Source organism: Terrapene carolina, unplaced genomic scaffold (assembly GCF_002925995.2).
Source record: "Terrapene carolina triunguis isolate 2854851 unplaced genomic scaffold, T_m_triunguis-2.0 Scaffold231, whole genome shotgun sequence".
NCBI lineage: Eukaryota > Metazoa > Chordata > Testudines > Emydidae > Terrapene > Terrapene triunguis.
Genome location: NW_020664582.1, coordinates 3,728,543 through 3,754,593, shown reverse-complemented (window position 1 = coordinate 3,754,593; position 26,051 = coordinate 3,728,543). Strand labels below are relative to the sequence as shown.

The 26,051-nt window shown below is 39.1% G+C and overlaps 1 protein-coding gene across 1 annotated transcript in view; it reads left to right on the top strand.

The window, feature by feature from the left end:
* Nucleotides 1–26,051, top strand: part of ZZEF1 (zinc finger ZZ-type and EF-hand domain containing 1) — a 79,224-nt gene that overhangs the window by 49,226 nt on the left and 3,947 nt on the right. Inside the window, exons 37-54 of the mRNA XM_024207641.3 lie at nucleotides 615–787; nucleotides 1,358–1,517; nucleotides 4,867–5,003; nucleotides 5,986–6,263; nucleotides 7,435–7,609; nucleotides 9,029–9,161; nucleotides 10,140–10,336; nucleotides 10,987–11,106; nucleotides 12,128–12,313; nucleotides 12,649–12,749; nucleotides 13,327–13,462; nucleotides 15,096–15,455; nucleotides 17,163–17,306; nucleotides 18,404–18,572; nucleotides 20,640–20,738; nucleotides 21,586–21,751; nucleotides 23,311–23,464; nucleotides 25,396–25,467. Of these exons, the coding sequence (XP_024063409.2) occupies nucleotides 615–787; nucleotides 1,358–1,517; nucleotides 4,867–5,003; nucleotides 5,986–6,263; nucleotides 7,435–7,609; nucleotides 9,029–9,161; nucleotides 10,140–10,336; nucleotides 10,987–11,106; nucleotides 12,128–12,313; nucleotides 12,649–12,749; nucleotides 13,327–13,462; nucleotides 15,096–15,455; nucleotides 17,163–17,306; nucleotides 18,404–18,572; nucleotides 20,640–20,738; nucleotides 21,586–21,751; nucleotides 23,311–23,464; nucleotides 25,396–25,467 (2,960 nt within the window). The remainder of the gene's footprint in view (nucleotides 1–614; nucleotides 788–1,357; nucleotides 1,518–4,866; nucleotides 5,004–5,985; nucleotides 6,264–7,434; nucleotides 7,610–9,028; nucleotides 9,162–10,139; nucleotides 10,337–10,986; nucleotides 11,107–12,127; nucleotides 12,314–12,648; nucleotides 12,750–13,326; nucleotides 13,463–15,095; nucleotides 15,456–17,162; nucleotides 17,307–18,403; nucleotides 18,573–20,639; nucleotides 20,739–21,585; nucleotides 21,752–23,310; nucleotides 23,465–25,395; nucleotides 25,468–26,051) is intronic.

Here is a 26,051-nt window from a genome sequence, read left to right as displayed (position 1 = left end):
TGACAGCTGACGCTCTCCTGTCGACTTCGCCTGCGCCTCTCGTCCTGGTGGAGTACTGGAGTCGACGGGAGAGTGCTTGGCAGTCGATTATTGCGTCTAGTCTAGACGTGATAAATCGACCCCTGCTGGATCGATCGCTGCAGGTAATGTAGACAAGCCCTAAGATTCTACTCAGTGTGACATAAGGTAGCAGAATACAGCTCTATGTAAAATGTGTTTGAAAGTTAAAGGTTTTCTTTAAAACTTGGAAAAAGCTTGTTCTGTCATACTTTATAAATTAGACCTGTATAAAAAAGCCGGAAATGGCTGTGAACTTAAATGGGATGGTAACAGATTGTGAGTACCAGTGATGAGTGAACCTGGTGATATTCTAAGCTCTCTACTGTGTTTGTAGCTGGTTCTGGCCACTTTAGAGTGACAATCCTGGAATCAGGTTTCAGAGTGGTAGCTGTGTTAGTCTGTATCAGCAAAAAGAACGAGGAGTACTTGTGGCACCTTTCTATATAGATTAACATATCTGAGTCTCTTGCTAGCAGCTACCAGATTTTGGTTGTGAAAGGCTACATGTCTTAGTATCCAATCCTTAAATAGATTTTGTAATCTTTTCCCGTCAGGTTTGAAAGCTTTAGCTCTCCTCTGCATGTTGCCAGAAGGTGAATCTTTCTCAGAGAATGAGACCACTTCTGTCAGCCCTCCAACAGGTGGCACTATAGAGGGCCATGCTGGTGATAAAGCAGCCAAGGGAATGAATAAAAAGCCAAGGACAGGCTCTTTTGTACATTGCAATGTAAGTACTGCTTCTTTACGAAATTCCAAAGTACAGTTCAGTTGATGTCCATTCTTGTATGATCCTCAACAGTGATAAATATTTCCATTCTTTTCTCCAGTGATGTGGGATGCAGTAAGTGAACTGGCATGTTATACCTGCATCACTGGGTCACCTCACATTTCTAAAGGTGACTTTGATTCTTCAAAGCTGTGTGAGAGACGGACAAAACGTTTCCCCTCTGAATGGACCATGGGCGCCTAAATTAGTTTTCAGGGACGTAGTGCCCCTCCCCAGCCTTACAATTCTGTTACAATTTGATTTCATAGGCAAATAGTGTCCCATGTATGAGAAACTTATTTGTGGATGAAACGTTACATATAACATAGGAAAAATGTGTAATTTTCATTTTGCATATGGAAACTTAAGGCTTAAACATAGCATGAAATATATCAATGAAGGGTTTTTATAATTTAAAATAACTTTTTTTGCCAAGTGAAAATAATTGACTCAATTTCTTTCTGTGGCTTTAACTCAGTGCATTAAATAGTTCTTCAGTCTCTTGGTATATTTATTTTGTTTTGTTTTTAGGGGAAAGGAGATGTTTGTGATGAAATTCAGTCTTCTGTAGAAAAAAAAGAAAGCCAAAGCAATCCTTCTAATGCTCCTTTATCAAAGAACGATGTTTTGAGACAGGATTCAGAGACACTGGCTCTTAATTCTGTAGATGACACATCTTCACGTCTTCCAGGTAAGAGATTTCCCATTTCATCCAACATACACATACTCCACACATAGACACAGCTGTATTTTTGTGTCCATCCTTATCTTGTACGTTTGTAAATAGATTCAGTTGAAGTAAACAGGCTGCTGCATCAAGACCTCATAATGTTATGGCTTTGGAATACGCATACACAGAGCATTTTACCTGAATTTCAATTTGTACAGATTACCACATAGCTAGCAGTAGGTTTGAAAGATCAAACTGAATTGCATACGTTATGTGATTATGGTAAAGTATATCTCTACATACAAATTATAGTGCTATTGGATCTAATACATTACAAAGATTAAGCATGCTTTCTTGCTTAGTAAATTTCTCTCAGGCATTTCAAACCCATTTCTCTAGATTACTCAAGTGAATATATTCAATATAATCATTATCTGCTTGCTGTGTATTAAGTTGCAGAGATGATTTAAATCTTTTTCTCTTCCTTCCCCTCTCTGTATTCTTTGTTTTCATTTTTCTACTAGTTTAAAGTCCATTCCTTCCCCTTGTGTTCTCTTGAAAGTGCACATCAAAAGCTGTGCTGTGCCTATGATCTTGTCTCTTTTTAAATTTTTAGTATAAAATTAGAGGTTTTATAGAGATGCCTTTATTGATTAAGGTATGTAATCTAGAAAGTACTGCTTACATTTTTTAAAAACTAAGTTGTGGTCAGTAAACTATGAAATAATGGTTTAATAGCACCCTGGCATAATACAATTTATTTGTTAGACATAACTTTAAACATATTTAAACAAGGTTTAAGATCCCGTGGACAATATTATCCATGTGTGACTATACTCACAAGGGACTGGAGAATCTAATTACAAGCCAACGTTCTCATAATGTCAGTTTTTCCTCCCTAAACCAGAAATGAAGGGTTTCCTAGAGTGAAGATATGTAGAGGCAATTCTCAAAGGAGAAAGAAAGATGACTTAACAGTAACTGTCACTTGAATTATCTCTGCAAACCCATTTCTTACTCCTTTTGAATTGCTGTTGAGATCTTTGCATCAGTGATAAGGAAATGGGGAAAGCTGTGGAATTAAGTCTGCTAATAGATAACAAGTTCGAAGCCTGCCATATCCTGGATTAACAGGCTCAGTGCTTGTCACGGAGTGGGGGGGGACACAAGGCCCTGCACCCCCGGCTTCCTGCGATTCATCATGACTCTCAGCCAGCCAGTAAAGCAGAAGGTTTATTTAGATGACAGGAACACAGTCCAAGATAGGTCTTGCAGGCACAGACAACAGGATCCCCTCCCCCCCCCCAATTAGGTGCATCTTGGGGTCCCAGGGCACCACAGCCCCTTGGGGAGTCAGAGCCCCGTCTCCCTCCCAGCCATTCCACCAGCCAGCTCTGAAACTCCCCCCTCCAGCGACCCCTCCCACAGCCTTTGTTCAGTTTCCTGGGCCTCTAACCCCTTCCTGGGTTCTCATGTTACATGCTCGTATTCTCCCTCATGGCCAGTCTCCCATCCCCCAATGCAGACCAACCTAGCCACACTCCCCTGCCTTCCCAGCCAACACTCCCCAGTCAGCATTCAAAGACCACATTAAGAACAGTCCCAGTTCGTCAGTGCTACACCCCAGCTTTTAAACCAGAGGTAGGCAACCTTTGGCACGCGTGTCTAAGGTGGCATGCGAGCTGATTTTCAGTGGCACTCACACTGCCCGGACCACCGGTCCAGGGGGCTCTGCTTTTTAATTTAATTTTAAATGAAGCGTCTTAAACATTTTAAAAACCTTATTTACTTTACATACAACAATAGTTTTAGTTATGTATTATAGACTTCTAGAAAGAGACCTTCTAAAAACATTAAAATGTATTACTGGCACGCAAAACCTTAAATTAGAGTGAATAAATGAAGACTCGGCACACCACTTCTGAAAGGTTGCCGACCCCTGTTTTAAACAGTGTCTCTTGGAGGAACCTTTTCAGTGTGGCAGACCCCCACAGAGTCCCACTCCTTCCTTCAGGGTAGGCCCCACAGCCTCCTTGCCTCCCCGACTCAAGCTTCTGAGCTCTGGTACTCCTGCTTCAATACTGTGAGCTCTGCCCAGCAAGTTCCATTGAGGTAGACTCCTGTAAAGATTTATACACACTTCAAGAATGCACCTCAGCAAGTATTTGCAGTGGCACCCAAGCAACATTTTTCAAAACAGAGTAGGGTTTATAAGTCAACTGGAACACAGTATTGGAAGTCCTTGGGTTAGCCTAGAGAAATAAAGGCTAAAGCGTAGTCCATTCTGGTCAAGACTGAGCAGTTCATTAGCCATGCTGTAGTGAACTCCATGTCAGGCTCTGTCTCTCTCAGACCTCCTGAGTCAGTCCCAGGAGAGAGCAGCCAGCCACCTCTAGAAACCAACTCTTTTTTTATCACCTGCTGGTCATCTCTGTCCTTTGTTCTTTGGACAGGGCCTGCTGAAAGGCAGAGAAAAACTCCTTCCTCTGGGTTATTGTTTGCTAGGTGTCAAATGTTCTGGTGATTGGGGCTTTCCGTTGTCGTCTTGGGTTTTCCGTTGATATGGGCTGGCCTCAGTAAATCCTTTTAGTGACCCATTCAGTCCACTCAGATAGCTAGGGGACACACACATCTGTCTCTCTCCTGTGTCTCTTGGTCAGCCCTGAAAGCAGTCTTAAGCCTATTTCCCACACTGGGTAGCAGTGCACAATATAGGGGGAAACTGAAGCACACAGAGGATACATAAAAATACTTCCAAAAAATCCTGCTTCATCACAACCCATGCTTTAAAAGCAAAGCTTTTTGGTTTAATCTGTCTTTTTTCCAGCTCATTTCAGATATAGTTTTAGCAGTCAGTATTCTTGAGAACCCATGAAGTGGGAAGTTAAATGTTTTTGCAATATTTAAAAGCTGGGATTCCACTCATTCAGATTGTATACACAGCAATGGGTCTAATTTTAGTAGTCCAAGACACAAAAGCTTCTGAAATAAGGTTGATAAAGTTGGAAGAGGAGATACACAAGATGGTAATCAGAATGATGTGACTTTAAAGTCTCTGTCTCTGAGCCAGTTTACTAGATATAGGTCTTGTCATAAAGATGCATTAATGTAGTATTGTTTGAAATGAGACTATACATTAACGCACTCTAAGGAACTTGTAGTGCAAGCCAGCAGGGTCCACACAGGATGCACCTCATGCTAGTGTGGTCTAGAACCGACAGCCCGCTGGTGTGCACTAATGCACTGTGTAGACAAGCCCATCGTCTTTGTGTGTCTATTTATACTTACTATTTCAGACTTTAAAATATTAAATTTTCACTTATGTTCTACAGTTTTACTGTTTTTAAATTCATGTTTATTTAAAACACAGATGCTGAAAATTCAGAAGATTCATCCCAAAAGCAGGCAGAGAAGGCTCTAATGCCTAGCCAGGAGCAAGTCTTTGCTGAATGCTCTCAGAAGAGGATTCTTGGCTTGCTGGCAGCTATGTTACCACCTTTCAAATCTGTAAGAATGAAGTACAAACCCTTCCTCCCTACCCCCCAGGAAACTGGTTGAGTTGTGAGGAAAAATGGGGAAAATTCAAGCTGAAACAAATGATGTAATGGGAGAAGGAGAGGCTGGGAAGAGCTACTCTAGTTCCTCCTTTTTGCTAGCTTGTGTCAAAATGCTAATGTTGAAGTGTTTTATTACGTTATTTAGTTACATTATTAATTAACCGCCAACCATCAGGTAAAGTTCAGATTTGTTTATTGTTTGTCTAACTTTAAATCAGCCCAACTAAACTTGGTGTAAACTTTTTTGCTCTTGGCTTATGCACCAGGTTTTATCACAAAGTAAATTTTCCTCCTTGTCTCCTTCCCTCCCCCCCGTATCCTATTTTATGGAAAAAGTATTTCCAATATAAAAGAAACATAACTGAAAGCAGCTTGAAAAGGCCGCAGACCCCCATCCCCTAAACACCTTGTAAGGGCCACTTGGAGCCCTTTTCCCCCAGTTCTGGTTGTCCCTATTGATTTGCACCAGTGAGTAGGCTTATCACTATGCAGTTAATTTGTCTCAGTTTTTTTTCTGGGTGCACACTTGGTAAGCTTAGCTAGAAAAAATTCACTGCCTATATCCAGTATGACTTTTATAGGTGTTTAACTCTCAAATCAAAAGCAATTTTTTCTTTAACAATGGAAATATCTTCTCAGCCAGAGCTATTTCCATTCCGGACTTCACTTTCTACCTGCCAAAAGTTCTTAACCTTTTTTTAAAATTGTGTTTTCTTTACTCCCTCATGCTGAGAATTGGTTGAATAGCTTTCCCTCAAATTTTCCCCCTTTATGTAGATACAAGGCTGGAAAACTTCAGCCAAAAAGGTGACGGTTTCTGAACACTGAGTAACTAATAAGTTTCTGCTCGAACCCTCATTATACTGTATAACTATGACTAAAGGCTTTGCTATGTTTCCTGTTCTAATGAGATTTTTCTTTCTTATTCCCAGGGATGCACAATGTCTTTGATTAACCTGGAACAGATCCTCCCACTGATGTTTCAGGTTGTAATCTCCAATGCTGGCCACTTAAATGAAACCTATCATTTAACCCTGGGTCTTCTGGGCCAGTTAATTCTGAGACTTAAGCCTGCAGAAGTCGATGCTGCAGTGACAAAGGTCCTTTCAGCCAAACACAGCCTGTTTGCAGCAGGAGATGGGTCTACAGTGCCAGAAGGCTGGAAGACTACTCATCTTTTGTTCAGTCTGGGAGCCGTATGCTTAGACAGGTGCTTTTTAATGTTCACCTATAAAGATAATTCTTGATTTTATATGCTCAACAGGAGTAGGGGAGGAGTGTAACCTGATCTGGGCTAATTCTTGATCCCAGTCCTGTGAAGTGCGTATTAGCCAGGGCTCCCATTGAAGTCAACATCTCTTAGGGTCATGCCACATGATGCTATCAAATGGGAGATGGGTAATTTTCAGAGGCTAATATAGGACACTGTTGTGGAAGAGGTAGGATTTTGGGGTTTAGAGAAGAGCAAGGGCCAGTCCTACTCCCTAAACTTTTGATGTGACCTGTCTCCCTATCCTCCTAATTCCAACATGTTCCTCAGTCCAGGAGAAGGTAGGTCATATCAAAAGGTCAAGCTGGAAAGAACCAACATAGGGAGGTAAGGCCTATAGTGGAGGATAGAGGGAGCTGTCTTTGTAGAGGGGTCTAGCAAGGTAGAAAGAAGTCTTGCATTCAGGGAGAGATAGTAAAGTTTCTTTGAAAGTACAGTCTTCAGTATCTTAAGTGGAAGTAGAACACTCTTGAAGAGTGGAGGTTAACAGCATGCTTTGTTAAATACTGTGTTAAGCATTATTCTGCACTCTAGGTTTTTTTTATTTGGGAAGAGGGATTGGAAAGATTAATAAACCAATTAGAAAAGCATGCAGAATATAAAGATAGAATCCGCGGAGAATCTACTTGTCTTAGAGAGAGATTCATCAATCAAGGAAATACACAGTCCTGTGTATTATGTGAAGATATTTTGGCATCCAATTATATCAAAATATTAAATCAGCAAATTAAATCTAGAAGAAAGATTTCCCAAGCCTGTCTTACTCATGTACAAGGAGAAGTAAAGGAAGGGGGAAAAATTTCTAGTCCTAAACTAAAGTTAGCAAGACCATGTGTTGCCTTGAATTTCTATCAACTTTTTTTATTCATTGTGGCCTTTGATCCTATTTAAGATGGCAGGCCAATGTGATTTTTTTTTTAATGATTTAATGATGAGTGGAATTAATAGCATTCATATTTCTGTTGAATTCAAAGCCTCGAGTGATGCTATGAAAAAGTAAGACCTTCTGACAGTTGGAAATAATGTAATAGTGATTTTGTGTTTTGAGGGAGAATAGTTGTGTAACAGTCTGCAGTCAAACCACCTAATACTGTCGAACCTTGTTCTCCAGCCGTGTAGGTCTGGACTGGGCGTGCTCCATGGCGGATATTCTCCGAGCTTTGAACTCCTCTGCACAGTGGCATAGTGTGATTGCAGCTTTCACGGACCATTGTATTAAGCAGCTGCCCTTCCAGCTAAAACACACCAATATCTTCACCTTATTGGTACTTGTTGGATTTCCAGAGGTAATTGGAATACTGGTCAATACATAATGATTTGAGCTATGATAATTACAAATTCTACTTTTAAACACTAAAAACTACACTTTAATGCCATGACGAGAAGCTGGATATGAGTCAACAGTGTGCTCTTGTTGCCAAGAAGGCTAACGGCATTTTGGGCTGTATAAGTAGGGGCATTGCCAGCAGATGGAGGAACGTGATCGTTCCCCTTTATTCGACATTGGTGAGGCCTCACTTGGAGTACTGTGTCCAGTTTTGGGCCCCACACTACAAGAAGGATGTGGAAAAATTGGAAAGAGTCCAGCGGAGGGCAACAAAAATTGTTAGGGGTCTGGAGCACATGACTTAGGAGAGGCTGAGGGAACTGGGATTGTTTAGTCTCCAGAAGAGAAGAATGAGGGGGGATTTGATAGCTGCTTTCAACTACCTGAGGGGGGGTTCCAAAGAGGATGGAGCTCGGCTGTTCTCCGTGGTGGCAGATGACAGAACAAGGAGCAATGGTCTCAAGTTGCAGTGGGGGAGGTCTAGGTTGGATATTAGGAAAAACTTTTTCACTAGGAGGGTGGTGAAGCACTGGAATGCGTTACCTAGGGAGGTGCTGGAGTCTCCTTCTTTGGAGGTTTTTAAGGCCCGGCTTGACAAAGTCCTGGCTGGGATGATTTAGTTGGGAATTGGTCCTGCTTTGAGCAGGGGGTTGGACTAGATGACCTCCTGAGGTCCCTTCCAACCCTGATATTCTATGATTCTATGAAATTGACAAAAGCCATAAAACTCAAAGATATGTCTGAGACTTCATCCTTCGTCTCTTGCACAGTTGGTTGTGGCCTTTGTCTAATGGAAAACAATATAATTACATAGCTCGGGTTTTGCTTGGATACATTTCATTGTGGGCAACTTGTAACCAGCAACTTGAAATCCAGAATAGCATAACATTGAACATCAAAAAAGGGCTTTTATACCAATATAAAACAAGCCATTATTCTTAATATTGGTATCTCCTATATATCACCGGAGTACCAGTAAGTTGTTAATATGCACCTGAGGTATTTTGTCACAAAAATCTACTTCATGTCTAAATACACCTCTACCTCAATATAACGCTGTCCTCGGGAGCCAAAAAATCTTACCGCGTTATAGGTGAAACCGCATTATATCGAACTTGCTTTGATCCGCTGGAGTGCGCAGCCCCGCCCCCCAGAGCACTGCTTTACCGCACTATATCAGAATTTGTGTTCTATCGGGTCGTGTTATATTGGGGTAGAGGTGAACCAGCACATATTTGGCAATGGACAATTGTTTAAATAACAAGTACGATATTAACTATAACCAAAATGCAGCCAAGTATGCAAGATAATGTAAAAAATAAAAGTTAGTTAGACTGTTAACTGAAGTCCTCTGTCTCCCTTTGTTCTGCTAATGCAGGTGCTGTGTATGGGAACTCGCTCCGTGTATATGGATAATGCCAATGAACCTCATAATGTAATAATCTTAAAGCACTTCACTGAGAAAAACAGGGCGGTTGTTGTAGACATCAAAACCCGGAAAAGGAAAACAGGTTCCTTGACATTCTTATATCTAAGAATCATGTGATATTTCCTTACAGTATCTTTGAGTACCCAAAGCCTGAAATTTTAGTAAATGATTTTATACAGAGGTTTATGAGCTGGATTCCTTACAGAAAATATATCTGATTTCCACCCATAAAGCAGATGAAAAATTGTAGGTTTCTGCTAAACTGATATAACGCCACCTAGTACAAGAATTGTTGCTTTTATAAATGTGCACAGAATATAACACTTCATATGATTTTGTTATTGCAGAGACCTCACAAAACTGTACTTGTATCTGAAGTTAACCTGACAGTGTTTGTTTGGTCACTGCTGCTGTCTTGTCCTTTATTTGTGAGCATTTAAAAGGTTTTAATTAATTGCAGATTTAAAAATACTTGCTCCTCCTGCATATAGTTAACCCTGCCATCCAAAGGAAAATGCACAGCATAAATATGTGCTGGTCGGTTCACTCTGCTGCCCAGAAATGAATCTTCAAATATCTTAATGGCCATTCTGGCAGTAAATATGACATGACCACCTACTAGCAGATGGAGTCTGGGGGGGGGGGAAAGGCCCTGTGATATATGCTAATTGCCAATAAATGGACCTGTTAGCTGTGACCCAACCAGTTTTTTCCTGTCCCACTGCTAAGAACGAGGCTATGTAGTCAGATAAATCCTACTTTTTTTAATACTACACAACTTCAAGTCTGTGAAACCTACCCCGGAAGTTATGAAATAAGATTAGACAAGAAACTTTGACAGTCATGCTACATTCAATGGAAAAATGATTGATTCTTTAGATTATAAATTCTTTGAGGGCAGGTACTGTCTTTCTTTTTGTTCTGTGTTTGTACAGCCTGGCACAGTGGGACCCTGGTCCATGACTGGGCCTCCCAGGTGCTATGATTATACAAATGATAAGTATAATAAACTGAGCCTAGAGAAAAATTCCAACATGACAGGTTTTTTATTTTCTTCTAGTAAAAGACTACCAGTTGGCTCAGAAATGTGAACAAGAAAGCACTGAATCCCAAACTCAGCTGAGACAGTATCTCCAGCATTTTGCTTTTATAACCAGCCACCTTTTGCAGACCAGCATGGACAGTAGCTATGCAGAGGCAGTGGAAGCCACCTGGGTCTTGTCTCTTGCTCTTAAAGGATTGTACAGAACACTGAAGGTGATTTGATTTTTTTTTTTTTTTTGTATGTCTGACCAGCTACATAAGTTTGGAGTGAGGACTATGAGCTGTCTGGGTCAGGGGCCATCCTGTGTGTGCAGTACCTCACCTAATGGGCCTGATCCTTGAGGGGTTCTAGACATTATTATAACATAAGTAATAACAGTCAAGGTCACTTGTCAGACCTGGCCCCTTGCAGCCTCTGCACATAGAGGCTGAGAGCACAGCTCAAAAGAGTATATTAAGGAATATTGTTGACATGTGTTTGATCAATTTTCCTCTGTGATAAGGCTGACTGTGAAGTTGCTGGACCATAACGGTAGATTTGGGTCAGATTGGAGGAAATATGAGTTGGGGGGGGGGGAATTCTCAAAACTCTGAGGAAAAAATTATGCATTTGAGTTCATCTGGCCTCTCTTTTATTGTGCAGAGTACAATTAGTTTTACTCTAACAACATTGAGGTGGTAGTGGTATTACACATCTCATTGCGAGTACTGCTAAAGACTTGAATAGTGAGAATCTCTATGGTTGTGCCGGAATTAAAAAAAAAAAAAAATCTCCTTTATTTTTCTCATAAAGAAGGTCCTGCTCAGTGAGAATTGTGTATTAACAGGCAACTCTCACAGTAACTTTTCTCTCTCTTTGACAGACTCATGGTTTTGAGGAGATCCAAGCAGCCTTTCTTCAGTCGGGCTTACTTAAGCTGCTGGTGAAGAAGTGCAGCAAAGGAACTGGTTTCAGTAAGACGTGGCTTCTCAGAGACTTGGAGGTAAGAGAATAAGTAACATTTTGTGAAATGTACATTTGATGTAGCCATTGGCATAAAAGCTCAAGGCATTGCATTTTCACCGCATGTTAACCTTCTTTGAAGCATTATTATTTATATATTAAATATATTTACCATTTTGTTCCCAGAACATGATGGAAAATACATTTTGAGTAATGCTAGTGTTGAACTGATTTAATCTGAGATTTTTTTGAAGGGGCTTAATGGGGGTAGGAGCCAAAGTCTCCTTGCTATTTTTTTTTTCCAATTTCTTTTAGCCCTTTTGAAAATCCCAGCTTTTAGCTTCAAAAATCGTATCCGTAGATCTCCAAGAGACCTATTAGATACTGATGCTGTACACAGTTCTTAAGCAGATACACTATTGTAATGATTCATGTGTAACTGGTGGGAGATCCAACATACACTTGGACACTTTGTTCTTTTGAACATCTGTTATTGCAGGGAGAATTGGCAGTGTGCTTTTCTATGTTATGGCAACAGACAAGCTCTACGAAGTTTTGCTCATGGTGTCTGTACTAGCCTTGATGCTTACAGTTGATATAAATTGGCAAGACCAAGGTGATGTTACCCTACTGCCGTTCCTAATAATGAGTAGTTAATGTTACTGTGCATACTGGAGCCAAATATCTAACTTATTTATTTTTAAGGAAAGAAACTGTGGCTAAAAAACACCATTTTGCTTGTTGATGATAATTGCAGCTAACTCTATTGTGTTCCTATCTTGTTGTGCTTGAATATTAATATACTCAAACTTGTTGAAGAATTAATTTGTTCTCAGATTTTTTTAAATGTATGGTTAATTATTTGAGATGTCTTCATAGAAGACTGTAAAGTGTAAAGCATTTATGGAATGGGAAATGCTGTTTAAGTGCTGTTCCTCTTTAGAAAAGCATGTGTTAATAAACGTGGTCCAAGTGTTTATAATGTTCTTTACAAGTGCCAATTGCACCTACACTAATACTATCTACAGGTGTTTTACCATATGTTGCCTTTTTCCATGCAGATTTTGTCAATAATGCTGTACTCCTCAAAGAAGGAGATCAGCTCCCTGGCTGAACGTGAGGATACACAACTAGAGGAAAGGGACCGAGATCAGGATGTGGACCAATCCATTAGTCCCATTGATCTGGATCAGAGCAAACTTGATCCTCTAGAGGGCTTGGATGAAGCAACCAAAATATGTTTCTTGGTACTTATTAGACTAACTGTTTTTCACATTTTTGAAGATATTGTGCCTCATTTGGATTACACACAATTGTTTCCATATGCTGGTCTTTAATGCATATTTTACTTTTAATTTTTAGTTATTCATGAACTGATTCTTGTATTATTGCCTAGATTAAGTATAATTTTATGCTTGGACTGCAATAATAAATATTACTAATGTTTTTAGAAAATTATTGCTGTAGAGATTATGAAATTCATAAATCCTTTATTCATGTGCTGAACAGGAAAATGTGTGTAGAGATAACCCCAATTGAAATTCACCTTTCCTCGCCTAACCTTACCTCAGTTTTATTTCAGATGACGCATGACGCACTCAATGCACCTTTGCATATTCTTCGTGCCATGTATGAGCTGCAGATGAAAAGAACAGATTCTTTCTTCCTGGAAGTTCAAAAGAGGTAAGTGAACTACCGAATCCAGCAGAAAAATAGTCATTGAATGTGAAAGGTAACTTTTACTCAGTTAACAGGGAAGCTAAACTGCTGTAAGGAAAAGGATATGGAACTGCTTTGTTGTGCTTCCTAAAATGTAATTGGAAAATTGACTCCTGTTACATTTGGAACTGTAGATGTGAGGACAGAAACTAACATTTTGAAGTATGTTGTATGTTCCTTTGGATAACTTTACTCACATGCACAGTATATCTCTGTAGAAGAAACTGCTTTTATGGATGGAAAGTCAGCGAGATACCAGTATTTCTCAAATGTCATCCTAACTGAGGAAGAGTGATGTCCATAGACTTGCTGGCACTCAGAGCAGCTTCTGGTACCATCTGCTTCTTACAAAATCAAGTTGGAAGACATGAACATATTTTTCAGTTAATAAGATCAAACGAGAATGTTAGTTGATCTGACCTCACAAAAGAGTAAGGCAGTACTTGGATAAGAGCTTTCTAAATGCAAGTCGGGGAAGCTTTAAATGCAAATATATCTTCTTCTTTTAAGTTCATTGACTGCAAAATTTGTCACTTTTAAGGTTTGATGGAGATGTAATTACAACAGATGAAAGGATCCGAACACTGGCCCAGAAATGGCAACCCAGCAAGCGTTTGAGATTGGAAGAGCAGAGTTCGAAAGCAGTGGATACAGACATGATCATCTTACCATGTTTGGTGTGTGCTCTTTATATTAAAAAAAATAAAATAAAAAAAAAATGAAAATTTGATATCACAAGACTTAGTGATTCAAATAATTTAAAGGTTCAAATTTAAGATTGTTATTAGAGCTCCTGTTTTATTGTGTTAAAAAGAATAGGCAAGATATCAGCAAGAACTTCGCTTTCTTCTCTGCAGCTTCTCTCCTGAAGATCTAGAAGAACTAGATTTTAGATCAGGAGAACAAAGTATGGCTTTACTGGAATGCTATGAATTCCCTATTTCATACAAGAGAGATTTTACCTAATATACAACCGTAAACATGTACGCTGACCACGTCACTGCAATGTTACCATATGAATAGCTTCAATAATACCAAATAATGGTGAATCTGTTTTGCCAAAACGGACAGCATGACTCTAGTAGCAAAAGAGAAGTTAAGTGAATATATAACTAGGTAGCAAATGTCAATTGGCCATGTATTGGGATGCAACTAAAATGCAGGAAATCTTGAGTATGGGCCCAACATGGATCCAGTGGAGAAGCTCAGGTATTTATGGGCATCACGAATCTTTACTTACAGGAAACACATATTATTTAAAACATTATTTAAAAAAAAACAAACAGCTTATTTAATACCTACTGGCTTCTACAAATGGATACATTTGTATTTAGTACTGCGAAGATCTACAATATAGTGTCATGGTAATTTTATGGATGTTCTCATTTAATGACCATCCACAAAAAAATTAAGCATGGATTCATAGTGGTGTTGGTTTTTTTTTTTAAGGCCAGAGGATATTATCATAACTTTCGCATTGTATGGGTCACAGAATTTCATCCAGTCATTCCTGTATTTAGCCCACTGATTTGTGCTTGAAGTGCAGCATGTCTTTTAGAAAAACATCCAGTCTTGATTTAAAGACTCCAAGTGATGGAGAATTAACCACATATATTGGTAATCTGTTCCAGTACTAAACATACCTTCAGTGTTTAAAAAAAAAATTCACCTTTGTAGTCTTTTTGCATACTTGATAAGTTAGTACATTTATGGCTTATCTAAAATGACACTGAAAAATGGACCCATTTTCCACTAAACAAGAATTAAGATAGTAGATCAGTGTTTGGTACTGGGCATTTGAGTTCCTTAGTAGATGAGCATGGCTTGTGGAACACGGTGGTATTTGGCAGAAATGCCAGCGAGATCTTCACCAAAGGGTCAGAAAGGAAATAAAGCTGCTAATTTCTTAGTCCCTCTTCAGTGGCTGTGATTACTGGGATAATCAGTAGTTACAATACAGCTAACAGGAGAACCACAAAAAAAGTGTGGAGCATTATCACTATTGTTTCACCTGTACAGTTCAGCTTAAGTTTATGCTCTCAGTGTTAGAATCAGTTGGTTCTTGCCTGCATTTAATATCCGTGGTATATAGTTTGTAACTATATCCATTGACACCCAGGGGCAAACTTAAGGTAAATTGTCCACAGGCGGGCTTAGTTGTGTTCTCTATGAAAGATTGGAGATCTTAATTTTTAATTAGTCTAATTATCAACCTATAAACAATGAATTAAACTTCTGGTCATAGATTTGTAGACATGAAGAAGTAAATTGCCCTGAATCTCTTTTCAGGCTTGTGCTTGTCTCTTGCAGTCAAAACCTGTACTCTGTGATAAAGCCACTGAAGAATCCAATCCCATTACCCAGAAACTGATAACCAACACGGAGAGTGATCTCCAGCTTAGCTATGCCAAACAGCGTCGCACCAAGAGTTCCATACTCTTGCACAAAGAGCTGGATTCCAGGAGCAAAAAAGCTGTGCGGGATTACCTGTATCGGGTGAACGAGGCTACTGCTGTTCTTTATGCCAGGCATGTACTTGCCTCGTTGTTGGCTGAATGGCCCGATGATGTGGCAGTAAATGAAGAAATCCTGGAGCTCAGTGGCCCAGCGCACATGACTTACATTTTGGACATGCTTATGCAGCTAGAGGAGAAGCAGCTATGGGAGAAGGTAAGTGGGCTGCATTTGTATGTCTGAATCAATCCAGTATGTACATAAACTTCCAGCTGACTAGCAAACTCCCAGAGATACTTGTGATTCTTTTTAAAAAAAATAAATACAAAACATTCAAAGACATTAAGCTTCAAATCGTTTATTTTTTCTACAATAAAAACTCCATCTTCAGCCAAAAACAATGGGGTTTGACAATATTTTTACAAAATGACTTTGTGACCAACAGAAATCTGAAAAACATACTTATTGGATGCAGCTGTTTCAAATAAATGAGCAATTAGAATGGGGAAAATTTTCTTCTGCATAGAAGTCAGTAGGATAAGGAGCCAAATTTGAGTTCTGTTTTTAACTTGGTTTCAGTATGTATTTTAATAATCTTCTGCGTTTAAAAAAAATGTCTGTTACAAGCAAACAAGGTCTCAGAATTGTAGCTGAAGACAAGTAATAATTACCTAGATATGCATACAGCACCTAACGTAGTGGGTCTCCAGATTAGGGCTTTGGGACGCTACAGGAATATAACTAATAATGTGTGTTCATGTCCAGGAAACAAATGCTCCTCCAATATCTTTCCTTGCATTATTCAGCTGGCTGTTTCACCATGCCTCATCTCAGCCCTGGTCTCTGTGGTATACATGCTTAACGCTTAGATTAAGAACTGATTGTTAATCAAAAAGAAAATTGAACCATCTGGACTTCCTCATTAACTTCCGTACAGGAATTTGAGTCCATTTTGTCTTCGCATATTCTTAGTTTTTGCCTTCTTGAGTTAAGTCAGAATCATCCATTGCCATAGGTATGTCCAGACTTCCCAGGTACTGAAAGAAAGAAGTAGTGTTTTAAATTTTGTGATTATTTTTAAAGTAAACATATACAAGAATATTGCTGAAGGAATTCTCCATATATTTTTCTAAAACCAAAGGTTTTGTTAGTAAACATCCTGGTTATATGAATATGGTTTTAAATTTCAACGTTGAGTATTCTAATCTTAAAAATCCAAACAAATATCATTTAGTCTAGAGTCTGCATTTCAGACTCTGCTTCCGCTATCACCACTTTGTTTATGGATAGGACCTATATTAATTGTGACATTCATTACAGCAGAAGACTAATTTTAAAACAAAACACTAGTACTTTTATAACAGTGGTAGGAAGATATTTGATCAGACTCATTTGTAGGTAGGATTGTGCAATTTGAAACCTGAAGTATTTGAACTTGTTTCTTAAAATCGAAACTCCTAGCAGATATGGAAGGTAAAGGGTCTATCTGGTATGTTAACAAAATTATTTGGATCAAAATTACCTTCCTTATTTGGCTTAGGCTTTATTTACCTATCTCAATCTATTGTGGCATTGTGGGATTAGTCTTTATGCCCCATCTATGCAGTGAGGTTAGACAATTTCTGGCTTTCCAAAGTTGTCTCAATACATGAGAATCTCATTAAAGTAACATGCAGGATTTGAAATGCAGTCCAAGGACTAAATTAAACCTTCCACATTTACAGGAGACCATATGCGTACCTCATGAGGCCAGTTGGCAATTTCATTTATGAGTTTCTCTTTTACTTCCTGCCAGTGGCTTGTTTTCTCTCTTCTGAGGGGCCGTGTTGCTAAAACAACTTTTTTGTCAATCCTTGTCAAATCAGTCTGCAAATGCTGATTTGGTAGCAGATTGACCTTGCATGATGTGTTGTATTTCCTCAGATCTTGCAGAAAGTGCTGCATGGATGCAGTGAGAGCATGTTGGGAACAATGGCACTGACTGCCTGTCAGTTTATGGAGGAACCCGGAATGGCAATCCAAGTGCGGGAATCCAAACATCCTTATAACAACAATACTAACTTTGAGGTAATTTACATAGGTTACAGTGCAATGAGTGTGCACAGGTTGTGCATGAATTGAAGACACTGGGTGGGATTCTCCAAAGCACCTAGGTGGCTTAGGGAGCCCAAGTCCTGTTTCCTTTCACTGGGTTCAGGCAATGGGACTTGTGTTCCTAACCTGTTGAGGCACTCCTGGAAAATCTCACTCATGACCTTTCAGTTAACAGAGCATTCCCGATCATTTAAGTTTCACCTTGTACAAGAATATATAAGTAAGGCTCCCACTTAAGTGTGTGCCTCAGTTAAGCATGCGAGTAGTCCCATTAACTTCATTGGGATACTCGTGTTTAAAGCTAAATCTGTGCTGAAGTACTTTGCTGAATTTTATGGGTTTAATAGGCAACAAATTTGTACTTTCATCCAAGATCCTGTTTTAACAAGCATCTCAAATTCTTGAGGCATCAGTGAAAAAATAAGTATGAAACTTCTTTCTGTGGTTTTTAGTTTTGGGCTACCTTTCCTCTACACAGAGTCTTAATGATTCTCTTTTCCTGATATTAGTTGGCAGCACCATACTAGTTAGAGAGTAAAAGGCAGTCATCTCTTCTAGGAGAGCACCATGAGTGACATCTCCCCAGTGTCCCACATTGGGCAAAGAGATGAAGCAAAGAAAGGGGGCATGTGGATAGAATAAAGAGGAATGTCCCCTGGGCCCAGAAATTCTCATGGCAACCTTGGGAGTTTTCTTAGCTTTTGTATGCAGTAGGAATTCTGTTGTGAGGGTTTTTTAGTGCATGTAATACTAGCCTTTAAGATGTGCCCTGGAGGTCAGTATCTTGGAAACTGGCCTTCTGGATTAGTGCATCAGTTTACAGGCAAACAATATAACTCTGCTTATTTAAACTTGAGCACTACTAGAAATTAGATTTGGTAGACTCTTATATGTAGTTGGCAGTGTCGACAGCACTCTGCACTCTTTGAACTAGCCCACGACCAAACTAATGAAGACACCTAAATAGAGAGATCGTAATCTTTGTTATACCTTATTTGAAATCTGCCTTTTGAGTATTTGTATACAGACCCAGTGCAATGGTATGGGTGTCATCTGTTTGCCTTCCTCAGGATAAAGTTCACATCCCTGGTGCTATCTATCTCTCAATCAAATTTGACTCTCAGTGTAATACCGAAGAAGGCTGTGATGAATTAATCATGTCCAGCAGCAGTGATTTTCAACAGGATCGGCACAGTTTCAGTGGGTCTCTGCAGAAGTGGACTGATTTTGAGCTTCCAGGTAAAGGGACCATGTAGATATACAATGTATGTGAGTACAAACAAGTGTAGAGAGCTACTGATAGCTTGTGGTGTGAGAGACCAAGATCTTAATGTCCGTTATATCCCCTGATGTTTGTGGCATACATGGAAAAAGTCCTGCTCTTATCCCATCCCCTCTTTGCTCAAATACATTTTGTGTTCTCCATTTGCTTTGTAGAACTAGCGTGAAAAGCAACAAGATGAAATTCAATAAAGACAAGTGCAAAGTACAACACTTAGGAAGGAAAAAATAAAATATGCAAATACAAAATGTGCAATAACTGGCTAGGCATAGTACTGCTGAGAAAGATTTGGGGGTTATAATGAATCACAAATTCAGTACAAGCCAACAATGTGATACAGTTGTGCCAAAGACTCGTATAGTTCTGGGGTGTATTAACAGAAGCATTGTGTAAAATGAAGGAGGTAATTGTTCCATTCTGCTTGGCACTGGTGAGGTCTCAGCTGGAGTATTGTGTCCAAATCTGGGCAACAAAATGGGAGGGAGTCCAGAGGAGAGCAACAAAAATATAAAAAAAGTTTTAAAAAACTGATCTATGAGGAAAGGTTTAAAAAAAAACTGGGTATGTTTTAATGTTGAGAAAAGAAGATGGAGAGGGGACCTGATTACAGTCTTCAAATATGTTAAGAGCTGTTAAAGAGGACAGTGATCAATTACTCTGTGTCTGCTGAAGGTAGGACAAGAAGTAATGTGCTTAATCTGCAGCAAGGGAGATTTAGGTTAGCTATCCTTCTAGTTAGAAAGTTTTTCCTAATATCTAAGCACTGGAACAGGTTACCATGGGAGGTTGTGGAATTCCCATCATTGGAGGTTTCCAAGAACAAGTTAGACCAACACCTGTCAGGGATGGTCTAGGTATATTTGCCCCGCTTCAGTACACAGGGCTGGACTAGATGACTTCTCTCAAGGTCTGTTCCAGTCCTATATTTCTATGGTTATGTGATTGGACTCATTTTGCAAGTTATGCACTAACTTGACTATTGACTTATTGAGTGTCCTAGCATAGACTTATGCTACAGCATGGCAAGGGCTTTCTGACTTGGAGCACTGGTAGCAGCTATAAGTAACCAAGCGGATAGAGGTATTTTGTATTTGGAATTATAGCTTGATACCTACCTTGCCCTTTTATAAAGTCATAGCTTGAATATAAAAACAGCAAGGACTTCTTGGATTGCTCCACAGTCTGATCATAAAACTGTAAAACTTTTTGAAAACTCTTCTTGAATTGAAGGGTTTACTTGTCACCAACTCTGAGTGGCCAAATACAACAGTTTAATTCCTGTAGTGGAAGTCTGCAATTCTGCACAAGTCATTTCAGAGCATCATCCCAGAAGTTATGTGAATAGCTAAGTGTCACCTGCCAGCTTAGGGACATGGCATGGAAGCAAGAGCTACTGACATTGAAATGAACAGCCATAGACACGTTGCTTTATGTACTGCCTTCCGTAGGCAGTACACCAAAGAAAAGGACAAAAGAGAGCTTCCTGGAAAGGAGCCTCTTGAAAAACATCCTTTGTACAGAAAAGAGGTTTCAGAAGCTTAAGGACTCCCATCTGGTAATTAAAAGCAGTGATTCCTGCTTTAGTAACTTACTACTTTTTCTTGTTAATGTACTGGAAATTCTGCTGGACATACAAGGGTTTTGGTTAGCACATAAAATCTCATAAATCATCAGTTCTCAGTACTGTACATCTTTACTAATGTGCACTACAGTTTCCTTTATAACCCCCCCAGACTTGTCTGAAGCAACTATCTGACAAAAAATATAGAAAGCATTAATCTCTGTGCGTATTTTTATACGCTGGTGGCAGCTGTTCTGCATTCTGGATCAGTCTCCCATTTGTCTTATGTTCTGTTCACTTTGGAATTACCAGAAGAGTAAAAGATGATTTCATCTAGAAGCAAATTAGTTTAATAATCTTTTCTGCTGTATTCTATTCTTTGTTATAGTCCCTTATTGAGTTACTGTTGTTGGTTTTTTTTTTTTTCTAATGTGGATGGTTTTTTTCCTTCCCTGCTGCACAGGAGATACACTGTTTTATCGGTTTACCTCTGACATGAGTAATACTGAATGGGGTTACAAGTTTACAGTGACAGCAGGTCACCTTGGAAGGTTCCAGACAGGTAAGCTCCGTTCAGAGTGTGACCAAAGGGACTTACTACAATTATTTTGATCCATGCTTTTTTTTTTTAATAAATATTCCTTGGCCTGTACACTTTTTAGGTTGCTTAGCATAGGCTTTTTCCCCTCAAGTGTTCTTAAAAGGCGTTAGTGTTGTGACTTGATTCGTTGTGTGACTTGGGTTTTGATGAGTGACTTCTATTCGCACTGGCTCAACACCAACGGCAGTATCTAAACTGCTGAAGCTTGAAAACCCAGAGACCAGTCACACACACAGGATACTGGCCATAATTTATGTTCTGGGTTTAACAGGCCACTTCAGAGCTGTCATAATAATGATAATCGTAAATGGAGGTAATTTAAGTTGTGTTTAAAGAATAATTATATCTGTTATGGTGGACTGCTTCTGGTTTTCATTTTCAGATGCCGTGTGAAAGGCTTTGCTGGTTTATTTAACAGATTAATTATATTTTTAATGGTCTTTTGAAATATGTATCTGGATTGTGATTGCTTTGCAGTTAGCTTAGGCCTACTGTACCTCCAATATTAATTAGGGCTCAAATTCTGTTGTCCTTCCCCGGACAAAACTCTCATTGCAAATATTAGGGTTAGGATTTTCAAAGATAGGTGTAAGGAATTTAGCCACATAACTCCCATTAATTTTTTTGCCCAAGAAAGGACTAAGGATGGCAGGGGTAGGCCCTTATTCTCTTTCTCCAGATCAAGTTTTGGTTTTTATATCTTTATTTTTGTTTGCTGTAACGATTCTAAATATATGGGGAAAGGACAGTTGTTCAGGTGAGTAGAATGTCTCCCTCTAGAAATAACCACGATTCTATTCAATTCCAGGGTTTGAGATTCTGAAACAAATGCTATCGGAGGAAAGGGTGGTTCCACATCTCCCACTAGCCAAAATCTGGGAATGGCAGGTAGGAGTAGCATGCCGCCAGATTGGGCACCAGCGTTTAAAGGCCATCCACTTACTCCTGAAGATAGTGCAATGCAGCAACCACAGGTAAACACATTGCTCCACATTGTACACTAAACATGCCTTTGAGGAGAGGGTTTGCTAAATTCAAGTCATGGCAGAGCCAGAGAATCATAATTTAAAGTAGACACTGTAGTTTGTCTTGCTGATGGGTATTAGCAATGGCTTGCTAGCCAAAAACGGTTGAAGTAGTGATGTTCTGAAAATCATTTTTTCTTTTTCTAGATGGCTTTTTAAAAGATTCTGTGGAACAAATCCTTTAGTCAGAATAAAGTCAGTCCATGTTGAGTGTATTAAAATAAATTTAAGGATCCAAGGGTGAGTCTCCTTCTCTTAGTTAAAATGAGGAGATCAAGAACAAAGTGCAGAAAAAACATTGCCGGATTCAGTATTGCAATAAGGGTGGTAACTTTCTTTGATTTGTGCCAGTGCAAGCTGTATAAATGGAGTTATAGCTTTAGGTAAGTTAATGCTTGATTCTGGGTGGCAGAGGTGATTGTGCTGGGCAGAAGTAGACAGTTGGTCAATCTATGGACCCTCACTTCAGTTATAATGTTTAATTAAGTAAAATCCTGAAGGTGCCAGAAACCTCCTGCTTTTCCTAGCTCAAAGGACACAGAAGTGTTGTGTATATATAAAAATATTTTTGTAGCAATTTTAGACAATGACATATAAAATTTGTATGAATCATTGTGAATTTTGATACTTTAGCCCACATTCAAGTCTGAACATCTGCAACTTTGCTAAAAGGTACATAGCCGTTGTTCAGTTATTTATTACTGAATGTGTATCTAATTTCTTCTTACATTTTGTGCTCAAAAAACTTGTGCCTTTGTCTGTGGGCAACAATTTAACGTAGGGTAAAAATCTTTATTATGGAAATAATACCCTAATAATACTTCAAATTTTCTTCTGTAGTACCCTGATCAAGGCCTCTGAAATTGAGTTCTCTTTTGATGATGCCTACTTTATGTATGTGTAGAAGAGACTATACAATACAGTGATGTTTGAATGGGAGTGTGAGGAAAGGCAGGGTTGGAAACCCTGTTACTTGCAAAGTGATACTAATTACCTATACCTATGTTTTAAAAAAAAATGGGGACACGCTTTCTGTTTATAACTTAGACTTGCAAAGTTCTAACCAGTGGAATCAAGGCATTTAATGAGGTGCTGCATTCATTTATTTCAAAGACCCCCAATTCGGCCTTATTCAGCAAGTGATTTAGACTTGCTTAATCCATGAAAGTGTCTAATGTGAACCACACGCATAAGTGCGTTGCTGCGTAGGGGGAAAAAATTAGTCATGTGCTTAAATGCTTTGAGCTTGGATCAAAAAAAGTTAGGGGTCTTAAACTTTTAGGATGGAGTTTTAATTTAGCTGCTACATTTCTGTAACCAAGTATTTCGAAACCGAAGTCTACCTTTGTAATCAGCCTCTTGTTACATGCTTCATAGTGCTGTCAGGAAATTATCATTAGGTTTCGGCTCCTTTGAAAATATTGTTCTTCATGTCAAAAATGGGGTCATTAATCTGAGTTACCCTCATTCCGCTTAAATGACTGTTGTTGGTTTGTTTGTTTTTTAAGGGACTGTGACCTCACCTTGTTAAAGCCACTCTGGCAGCTTTTCACCCACATGGAAAATAACCTGTGCCAGGACGTGACCAAGCCTGGTATTCTTCTTCTTCCTCTTCATCGTGCACTTACGGAACTCTTCTTCATTACAGAGAGCAGAGTGAATGTAAGCAATCCATTTACCCATATGCTCCCCTTTCTCCAGCAATGGGCATAGCATGTAGAATGCATTGTTAAACTGCTTTCTGGCTCCTCAGCACAAATAGGTCAGGATTTCATAGGCACCAGACAGGTTGGAAACATTTTCCCTTGTGGTGTTCAATGTCAGGTTCTAATACAGGGACATATACCTGTACTATGCTACCTCCTTATCAATTATACAACCTTAAATAATGGGCACATTTCTTCCTAAGGTACTAAAAGAGGGATATTCTAAGCCTCTGCATATGCTCAGGGGAGAGCTGGGTTTGATAACCATTTGAAAACATGGTTTAAATGTGACACTCTTTCTGAGCTGGATTTGAACACTGTATGCTATCAGTATAGACAGGGCCAATCTACACTGAAACCCAAAGTCAAAATTGTGCTCAAATCCTGTAGTCTTGAGCATAACTATAGACCAGTTGGGGGAGCTATAGGCCTATCAACTTAACTTCAATACCTGGAAAGATACTGGAAGAAATTATTGAACAATCAGTTTGTAAGCACCTAGAGGATAATAGGGCTATAAGTAATAGCCAGTATGAATTTGTTGAGAACAAATCACGCCATGCCAAACCAACCTAACTTCCTTCTTTGACAGGGTTCCTGGCCTAGTGGATGGGGGAAAGCAGTAGATGTGATTATATCTTGACTTTAGTAAGTCTTGTGGTGCAGCCCCACATGACATTCTCATAAGCAAACTAGGGAAATGTGGTATAGATGAAATTACTATAAGGTGAGTGCAAAACTGGTTGAAAGGCTGCACTCAGAGTAGTTATCAGTGGTTTGCTGTCCAAACTGGGGAGATGTATCTAGTGAGGTCCAGCACAGGTTTGTCTGGATCCAGTACTATTCAATGTCTTCATTAATGACTTGGATAATGAAGTGGAGACTGTGCATACAAAATGTGCGGATGACACTGGGCGGGGGGTGCTAGCTCTTTGGAGGACAGAATTAGAATTCACAACGGCCTTGACAAATTGGAGAATTGATCTGAAAACAAGATGAAATTCAATAAAGACAAGTACAAAGGATTTGAGAAGGAAAAATCAAATGTACAACTACAAAATGGGAAATAACTGGTTAGGCAGTAGTACTGCCAAAGAGGATTTAGGGGATATAGTGCATCACAGATTTAATGTGAATCAACAATATGTTGCAGTTGCAAAAAAAAAAACTGTTATCATTCTGGGGTGGATTGATAGAACTGTAGTATGTAAGAAATGGGAGGTAATTGTCCAACTCTGATTGGCAGTGGTTAGGCCCCAGCTGGAGTATTATATCCCGTTCTGGGCATCACTCTTTAAATAAATAAATAAATAAATAAATAAATAAATAAATGTTGTTAAATTGAAGAGAGTCCAGAGAAGAGGAGTAAAAATTATAAAAGGTTTATGAAACCTGACCTATGAGTAAAGGTCAAAGAAACTCAACATGTTTAGTCTTGAGAAAAGAAGACTGAGGGAAGACAGTCTTCAAATATTTGAAGTGCTGTTATAAAAATTTCTCGCCATATCCACTGAAGATAGGGCAAGAAGTAAATAGAAAAGCAAGGGAGATTTAAGTTAGATATTATGAAAAAGTTTCTAACTATGAGAGTAGTTAAGCTCTGGGATAGTTTTCCAAGGAAGTTTGTGGAATCCCTGTCATTTTAGGCTGTAAGAATAGGTTGACACACAGAACAGACCATCCCTGACTAGTGTTTATGTGCAGAATGCTTGACTAGATAACTTTTCAAGGTCCCTTTTAGTCCTATATTTCTATGGGTTTGTGAAAATTTTGATGAATTGGCTCTGTAGATCCTGTGGAGAGTGGAATGCTAATGCTGATCTGTAGAATAACGTTGTTAAAAACACCTTGCTAAAGCAATCTCACTGAGCATGTTTCTGGCTTCAGGAGCTTGGATCTCTACAGGACTACTTGCTTGCCTTAAATACTGAAGAGCATCTTCATCGTTGCACAGCACAGGTAAAAAAACAAAACCAAAAAATCCCCATCCGAAGTATCTCTTCTGCTCTGTCCTGCAGGAGACAGCCAGTCATTCCTGATTGCAGAATAGGCTTTTAGTTCAGATAGATATATAGTCACTGTTGTTAGCACAAGATCCCAAAATTCAATTTCACTGGTTTAAATAATGATTCCTTAGATGTGAAAGGCTAATGCCCTGATCCATGCACCATCTGCTCCCTCTTCACACCCACCTCAATCTGACATTCATATTTCAATGTAGTTGGTTACAAAAAAGAGCTTATAGTTTCAGATGGTGGCACTACAGCCCCAGTGCATGAAAAACAAAATCAATATGAAATAGCAGGGGGAGGAAATGGCAGCTACAAACTCACTCAAGTCACCTAACTTAATGTTGTCTGTCAAGTGAGTGGTCCACCATGTGAATTTAATCAGCAAGAAAACTGATGGAAATTTACAAGCCCAGGCATAAAATGTAGTTGTCTGCTTATTAGTATGGTGGTTGGCAATGGGAAAAAAAGTATTTACTCTCCTCCTATTTAATTTTTTTTACCTTCCCCAGATGATTTGAGTAGTCTTGCAAG